Genomic DNA, 9,274 nt, shown 5'->3' on the forward strand with positions numbered 1-9,274 from the left:
TTACATAGTGTAGCTTTAAGGATACTTCAAGTGGCATATTACTTACTCATTCAGAATCTTGCTTAAACTCTCTATAGGTCAGGGTTCCCCAATAGGCGGCCCGTGGGCCATTTGCGGCCCGCGGGGGGCTACTGTCTGGCCCCCACCAACCCCAGTAATAATGGTGGATTAAGAGCAGCAACAACACTAGTATAAAGTCGTTGTCGGGTGGAAATCTCGTATCTCCAAATTTGTACGTTCTTTCGCAAATCATACAAGGCCGTCGCACAAAAGTAGTGAAAACAGCAGATCTACAAGCACACAACGCCTCGCACCGCGAGGCGTTGTGTGCTTGTAGATCGGCTGTTTTCACTAGTTTAAATCATTTTTAAAATGATAAATTCAAAACGAACGGTTTTGGACATACAAGATTTTCATCCGACGACGACGAAAACTGTCGCTGGAGTAGTGGGAACGCCACCGTCGCCCCCTGCAATGTTGTGGCCCTAGGCTTGGTACCCTAGACATAATTCGGCCCTTGGGGAAAACTAATTGGGGAACCCTGCTCTAGGTGGACAGGTGAAAGTTATGTGTTGGCAAATAGTAATGTCCCGACAATACATGCACTGCTGAGGAATTTCATGTACAAATGCATGTACCGGCTGAATGACTTTAAAAAAAAAACAAGCCTACCAAGTGATCACCATTAATGATTGCCGAGCGCGGCTGCAGCTCACCGCTCCAAGAGATGGGTCAAAGGTGGAGAACAAATTTCAATTACAGTACATGTATCTGACAAATACATTAATTAAGTGTGATGTACTGGTTTTTATTTTATTTCTTCATCTTGATTTGAAATGAGTTTATAAATAATGTTTTAAAATGAAGTCACCAAAGAGTTCAAAACAGTTTCCATTCTTGTTATTCAACAAGATACTGTACCACATTCACTAGCATTCACGCCACATGCGAATCAATAAATAAAAAGGTCTCTTACAACACAAACCTATTAGCACTAAATGCATGGCCACAGACATTTGTTTTTCAAGTGGTACAAAAAGGTTCTGGAAAATGGTCCGTTGGTCAAGGGAGGCAGGTAGGTCAACACAGGGCCAGCCTACAACACCACAGTGGACTCCGACAGCATTTGTTTCTCCACCAAGTTCTCCACCCTGCCTACCTCCACCTCATCTACATCGTCCATGAAACTTGACCAATCAGGGCCACCGTCCTCGCGCTCCGCGGCCTCCGGTTGGCCAGCCGCGTGCATGGGAGCAGACTCGTCGTTGGTGGTTGTGACACAGTTGCAGCTATCACAGATGCTGAAGCGCCGGAGTCCCTGCGAAACGTCTGCGCCTGTGAAGGTCCGCCTGCAGCTCTTGCATGACACTGGCCAGCAGTGCCTATGGACCTGTGCAGGGAGAGACAAGTCAGTGGATGTGCATTATGCTCATAACAAGCCCGGCACTCAAGATACTAGAACAGTGAGGTTCATCCAGTCAGTGTTTAATTGATTACTGGCTAAAAATGCATGTTCTGTAATGTACCGTTAAACCCAGCAACAGCTGCTCCCCCTCCCGCGACTTTCCAGATGAACCTGTGCGCAACGGTGGGGGCCGATGGGCAAGGAGGGTTGCGAGCTTATGAGAAACAACTAAAATAAGACCTTAAAATATGGCGAAAACAGTTGTGTGCATTAGCGCAAGATGGCGATAAAGGAAATCATTAAATGGAAAACATTAAATTAAATTCTGAAAAGCCTACTAGGCTTTATGGCGAAAACAGTTGCGTGCATTAGCACAAGATTCGATGAGGATAAAGGAAATCATTAAATGGAAAACATTAAATTAACTTCTGAAAATGCTTCTAAGCCTACACTAGCCTACAAGTAAAACTAGTGGAACCACGATCTTGCCACATGTGAATAATTGTGATTGTAAACAATAACACAAACAATATAAATCCTTAGTCTAGTAGTGGGAAGAAGAGGTTATCTTCATGGCCCCAAATAACTTTTAAATAAATTGCAATTGGCGACGACTCTCTTTCCGAAATCAGCAAGAGTGCCTCTCAATACATAAAGCTATATAACCTCTCCATCATCGGCAATAATCAGTGGTGTTTGTTCCCCACCGTTGCGCTCAGGTTCACCGGGAAAACTGCGGTCGCGTCATTCGCCCCTCGCCCCACCCCAGCTACGTATCACTGAGAGCATCCTCAAATCATCAGTATCAGCAACGGCAGCATGGAGTCACACATGCTAAAAACTGCAGCTCAGACATTACATTATCCAGGACTATTGGTACCCCCCATCATCAGTTAAATCAATATCACAAATAATAAATACGGTAGATAAAAGCATCTCTTCCCCGACCACCTCTTTGGCCTCTGGAAGGCGCTGCACACCTCTTATCAAACAAAACATCCCGTTTTAAACAGATTCTTTCCTACTGCAGAAAGGACACCACAACAAATCTACCTGCACTTTGAACAGTTGTGTCAGTGTTATAATGTAAAAGTTGTCTGTGGACACAATACCGTCTGTTGTGCTAGTCATTGTGAATAATATGATTTTGTTGCTGATGTTTAACTGAGCTAACCTACCATGCCGTAACGAACACAAAATCATTTCACAAGTCATTAAAGACAACAGTTATTAAAGAGCACTGAACTGAACTGTAGGCACATGTACTTTATCAGTGCTGCATGTGTTTAACATAGAGTTTTCAAAACGCCATATGCCAAGGGAAATTGCTTCATGAATCTCATTTTACATGCTACATATAAAATAATGTTTTGTGGAATCCGAGTTGTACTCTTTTTTTTTTTTTTTCAGGCAGATACAAACTATTATTGTAAAACTGACAGCACAGTTCCGCAAAATATGGCACCAAGTTACACAGCTATGTGTGTCTTACATTATTTTGGTTTAACATACCAGCTGCCTTGATAAATCAACCCATTTTCTTCTTAAATCAATGGCATTTCTGCTGTCAGCGTTAGATCCTCTCCATGCTTTATTTATTCTTCTTACACTCGAAAAATACTTCACCCATGAATAACAACAGAGACTGAAAAGCTTTTGTCCATGACCCATAAGTCTGCTCCGCATGCCTTGTATGGTGTTGACATAATTCCTCTACCAATGAAGATGCATCTATTCATCATCTGGTAGTTGGGCCATGCACAAAATCATGTGTCATAAAACGGACAGTGATTTTTCATAGGCCCATTAACTCCCACAATCAGGGACGTGCAGAGAATGTTATAGAGGCAGGGGCTGAAAATTCTAAAATGCATTGTGAGCTTGGAGGTCGGCTATTTTCGGTGCTTGATACCACACTAGTCAGTGTACGGCATGGATTCCTACTCAGAGAGGGCAATTCTTTCAACATAAAATGCAACGTACAAGTTCAGGAGAGTTTTGAATGCTGCCTTCAGGTATGGCATGGAAAGAGGCCATTTTCATTTCTTTCACCATAGTAAAAACTGCATTGATGGTCTGGAGAGAGCACTTTTTACAGACGGATAAAAGGGCAGGGGCTCAAGCCCCCTTTTCCACCAAAAGAACCAGTGCCGTTCAACTTTCTTGGAACCTTGGTTCGTTCTTGCGAACCGGCTTGCATTTCCACCAGACTGAACCAGAGGAACCAAGGATTTTGTGGTTCCCGTTCCGAACCAACTTTTACGGTTCGGAACCAACTTGGTTCTCGGTGGAAAAGCTCACCTCTGGTTCATCCCATAGGCGGGAGAAAGAACCCGAACAGGTTCTTTGCCTGTCGAAAAGCGCCTTATGTGTGCCTACAATGACAAGCACACTTACACTGAGGGCATGGCTGCGCAGGTGTTCTTGTCGTGTGAACCTCTTGCCACACATGGGACAAGGGAAAGGCCTCTCTCCCGTGTGGCAGCGGATGTGTCTCTTCATGATTCCCTTCTGCTTGGCTGTGTATGGACAGAACGGGCACTTGTGGAGTTTCACTGGTACTACCAAGCCATCGCCTGTAGAGGGAGTGAGAGGCCCGCAGTTCAACAACATGACATGGTCGCTTATGCCAGTGGTTTTGAGAGGTAATTGAGAGGTAATGGTATTTAGCTATGAACATAAACATCACAAATTAGCAGCCAAGAAATGTGAAAAACAAGTGTATTATTAGAAACTGGTGGGTGTGCTTATGTTGCCACTGCAAGTTGTTCAAAACTACCCTTTTGCCCAGCCCCACTCTATAGTTTCAAGTTCAAACTCGAATCAATACATTATTTAAGGGGAACAGACACTGAATCAAAAGAAACTAAACTAATTCTGTATCACCCAAATAGGACTAATCATGTGGTTAAAGGCTATTTACATATTTATGCTACTTTCTATTCATCTTGAGTTGATCATTCCACATTCAATTACCTGTGTCTTCTCCAAACCAATCAACCTGGATCTCCATAATAGAAGATCCTCCCGACCAGACGCCTTCATCCACCCTGGGACCAGGCCTGACTCCGTGGTAGAGCGGGCCTTGCTCCACTCTGTCTCCTAGAGGACTGGAGCCTCCGCCTTTGGCCAACACTTCCATAAACTGCCTGGCATTGAAGCTGCTGTTACTGGGGGACGGGCTGGGAGGAAGCAGCCTGCTATGAGGCTGATGGGGAGGGGGTCCCTGACCATGATACAAGGTGAGGTCTTTAGTGTCGGGGGACCCCTCAAGCTCTTCGTCGGGGTCATACTCAATTTTGGGGCGCACTAGCTCAAGGATCGGAGCAGAGGACGAAGAGGATGAGGTGTTGGTCTGATCAAAGGTCTGTTCCCTGCGACCCTCTCTCCCAGAGCTGAAGTCTCCCCGGGAGATATAGTCGCTCTCCGTGTCCCTGCTGGTGTCCCTGCTAGTGCTCGGAGGAGTGACTGTGGTCACATCAGGGGGGATTCTGGCCGAGTCCATGGAATCTGAACCTACACTTGCACCTCTGTCGGCCTCTGCTTCCTGTGAGTGAGACTCCACAGCCCCCGATGTGCTGGGGATGGGCAGGGCAGGCGTGCCGCTATCTGCAGGGCCCTCTCCGCCTCCATTCTGCCCCCTGGAGTCTCTCTCTTTGTTCTTCTCCCTCTCGCGGTTGCATATCTCCAGAGACGAGCGGATGTAACCCTTGCAGAAGCTGACCAGGTCGGTCATCTGCAGGTAGCTGGCGGCCGACATCACCTCGATGACGTTGCAGCTGTTCACGGCCAGTCGGCCGGAGTAGAGGAAATCCAGGATGATAGAGAAGGCGTCCGCCGTCACGATGTCCAAGGACGCTGTGCTGTGGCGCTGAGCATTGTCCTGAAGAAATAGTACAAAAGTGACTTCAAGTCAGGCACAAATATTGAGGATACGGTTAACACAGCAAGAAAGCTTGCAAGTAATTTTTATTGCCTGTAGGATTCAAGGGAACTGAGGGTGTAAACTGTACCTAGATTCAATTAAAATGTGGAACTAGTGCTGCTGCTGGCCCAAATATTCCAAAATGTGGATGCTCAGATGACACAAGTTGCTATTCCAACATCATTTCGATTCTGCATCAATGCAGTTATGTTACATAATCGATTATAGCCACCAACATTGCAGGACCACATTGGAAGCAAGTGTTTCATTATGCTCTTAAGTGTTTATGCTGGGTTTTAAGTTATATTGTGAATTTGAGATTACTCAAACATTTATTTGACTTTCCAATTGCTTCTGATGTAAACTGCGTGTAACTCCATGATGCGTCATAAAAAGTCTACCAGTATTTTCAAAGTGGAAAATCAGGGTACATTTCTCAAGTAAAGTCATACCGATGTACAACGGCGTTCTACACACTGAACACATCAGCTTGTAGGTCTGCTATATTGGAAAGACAAAAGGGTCATATTTAATTTCTCATTCCTCTGCCGAAGAAGCAGGTACATTTGTACGCTCTCTGGAGTAAAATGAACACTGATGTTTTTACTCTGTGTACTCTGAAGTGACATTGTCTTACAGCTGTAAAAACCTTGTTATTGTATATATTACTCAGGAACGATGCAAGTCGGGAACAATGCAAGTAGGGAGGTGCAAGCCCCACCCAGCCATGCAATACCCGTTGTACCTGCTGTACCCGTCTGTCTGGCTGTGTCCCTTCTATGCCCATATATGGAGGGTATATGCATTATATCTTTAGAAATGAGGCCGAATTAGCTATGCCAACAGGTGTGTTTGGTAAGCTAAATCACAGATGTATTATGTATGTATGGCCCCTTTATGGAGCCATGAACCACCAGGGGTACTATTACCCGACTTTGACAAAACAGGAAGCTTGCAAAGCTCAGGGCAGCAGTCTCATCAATTTACAGTCTGAACACCACATACTAGATTCGTGGCCACAAGCTTTGCTCACCTGCAAGTAATGAACCAAAAGTGCCCTGAAGTAGCCACTCCCAGCAAACAGGACATTGCGGTGTGCTTTAAAGACTCGCCCTTCAACCAGGATGCTGCAGTCACAGAAGAAGTCTCGCTTACGCTGTTCATTGAGCTCACATAGCAGTTTGGACAGGTAGTAGGGCACATCCATTCTTCCACACCTCACCACGCGCTATAAGGGAAAAGATGATTAGACAGAGGGAGGGATATTGCTTTAGAGCCATGCAGAGAGGGAGGAATAAAGGATAATTTAAAGTGACCAAATAGACCATCGTTTTGCATAGTATTGTATATTTGTCATTAAATTCGATTCATTAATTACACAGGACCCCAATGGAAACAAGCGAAGCCATAGGCTTTCTTGGAAACATCCTTTTAGCAGACCTTGTATTGTACTGTACTTCCCTGTACATGTCTCTGCAAGCAGTTAAATAAAGTATTCAATCAAGGTTATCATACTTTTTAATTCTCCAATAACGGCCCCCATAACTCAGACAGGCCAGTAGAGTTCCGATTCATACAAGGTCTACTTATAGGATTTAAAGCCAAGAAGGCACTAAGGCTTGCTTACACTGGGGTCCTTTAGTTTGTACTAATGTCAATGAGGCATTAAATGACAGACAAATACACACAGTACCCCTGGACCCCACTGTAATAGACTATATTGTGATACTCTTCACCTATCCAGTGATGTTACTAGGTTTTCAAGGTAATGGGTCCCGGGACCCACAGGTGGTCATTCAAATGGGTCCCAGAAAAGTTTTATGAGTCCTCAATACAATGTTTTCGAGCGCTGTGAGCTTGTAGATCGTCTATTTTCAAAATGTTTGCCTATTTCTTATATTTAATTTACAATTTGGCTAATGTTTGAACTTAGAACTAGGATTTCTAAATACACTAGGCTACAGACACCCATTTAATTATATTTATATCACTGGGACCCCAATTTATATTAAATGTTAAAATACTAGAGTACAAATGGAACAGGTCAATTTGGTTCCATTTGTTCACCGAGTTACAGACCCATAAAGTTCTATTTGGTTCCTAACTATCATTTATCTGGGGACCCCCTGGAACTCCCTCAAGGACCCAGGACCCCACTTTGAGAACCACTAGTGAAAATAGTTTTTAGCTGTTCCAGGTTTAACTGATAATACATCTTTACAGTGTTTATCTTACACAATACATTAAGAAATAATTAAACTATCTAAACTAATATAGCAACTTAAGTAGAAGTAAATTATTTTAACATGGACTCCAATGGAGGCGCATCCCCGGGACCCCAGGACCATGACATGAATGAGTCCCTGGGCGACTTGAATGAGTTTTTGATGCGGGATGCGCACGTAATGACATCACTTAATCACATGAATGGTTTTACAGATGTGTGCCCCACTACAAGAGTTGCAACGCTACATATGTCCCATGAACCAAGTGAAATGCAGTGGTGTAAAGAAACTATAGTACATTTAGTTACGATAAGTACAGTACTTAAGTGTACTTACACTTTTGAGTCATTTGTACTTTACTTGAGTATTTACATTTCCAATATATATATTTTTTCTATTACTCCACTACATTTATTTGAAAACTTTAGTTACTTTGTAGATTTTGATCATTATTACAAAACCTAAATTAACCACTTCAGCTATTTTCAAAAATATGTTTATAGCTTACATTTGAAAACATGAAACAGGACATTCTCCATAATGAGTACATTTTGATGCCAATACATTTGTAATTTTACTCAAGTACATTTTGAATTCCAATTCTACTGTAACAGAGTATTTCTACATTGCCGTACTGGGGTCCACCCTATGTTCCCCAGGTTCTATGTTCCTCTCTCTATGTTCCCCACCTCACAGCATTAATTTGAGTGAGGTTAGGGTTACGGGTATGTTTAGGTGGTAAGAAAGTGGGGAACATAGAACCTGGGGAACATAGAACCTGGGGAACATACGGTAGGAATAATAGCGTACGGTCCCGCAGCAGTACTGACAGTGACACTTTTACTTAAATAAAGGGTAGGTCTACTTTTTCCACCTCCCACTCACTGCAACTGAGCTGGGCTTTAAACCAGCCGGGGTGCACCGATGCTTCACCCAATCACCCACTGCACTGGGCCCAGCACTAACATATTATATAAATATTTTACTTTACACGAGTATTTATCTGAACGGACTGCAAAAGACAGACAGGAATCATAACATGACATCGTTTTCATCTTGATCTAAAATACTGTTGTGTTATGTTAGCTTGTGTGATGTAGCTAACGTTACCTAGCCTAGCTACCCAAGAAAAACACACACATTACACATACTACAATGCATTGTTGTTTGCCAACTGTGTTTTCATGAAGCTCAATACGTAGCCATTAAGTAATCTTACCCGTCAAGACTGTAAAGATGACTAAAGTCCACTCATAAGAGGTTTTTATGCAGGGCTAACAGTAACAGCTAGCTAGCCTGGCCCTGCATGCAGCAGCAGCAGCAGCACCACAACACTTCCGCATTCAGTCAACTATGCTCCGTCGCACAACGGTGTCGCGCGTCGAAAATAGCCGAGCTACTAGGCTACTAAGCTCGGCTATTTTCGACACGCGACACCGTTGTGAGACGAAGTATGAATATGGCTTCACCAGGGCTTCACTGACTAGTCCAGGGGTCTTCAACGTTTTCAGGCCAAGGAAGGACCCCTTAGTTGAGAGAGAGATGAAGCAGGGACCCCCACAAGCTCCCCCTGTTCATGATAGATTCTATCCAAAAATACACTGATGATTGACATTGTGCTGTCAAACAATTAAGCTACTGTAGTTTAATTGTTTGACAGCACAAATGTCAATCATCAGTGTATTTTTGGATTCATGTCAATTGGTGTTTTCATATATT

At 43.6% G+C, this 9,274-nt stretch overlaps 1 protein-coding gene across 1 annotated transcript; it reads right to left on the minus strand.

Moving 5' to 3' along the window:
* Positions 1-872: 872 nt before the first annotated feature.
* Positions 873-8,885, minus strand: zbtb8b (zinc finger and BTB domain containing 8B). The gene is made up of 5 exons (XM_080734962.1): positions 8,775-8,885; positions 6,364-6,558; positions 4,382-5,288; positions 3,803-3,981; positions 873-1,390 (listed from the first exon to the last, which is right to left on the minus strand). The coding sequence occupies exons 2-5, from the start codon at positions 6,535-6,537 to the stop codon at positions 1,097-1,099; spliced, it is 1,554 nt and encodes a 517-aa protein (XP_080591088.1). The 5' UTR covers positions 6,538-6,558; positions 8,775-8,885; the 3' UTR covers positions 873-1,096.
* Between the last annotated feature and the right edge of the window lie 389 nt (positions 8,886-9,274).

Source organism: Nannobrachium achirus (assembly GCF_963921795.1).
Source record: "Nannobrachium achirus genome assembly, chromosome: 10".
NCBI lineage: Eukaryota > Metazoa > Chordata > Actinopteri > Myctophiformes > Myctophidae > Nannobrachium > Nannobrachium achirus.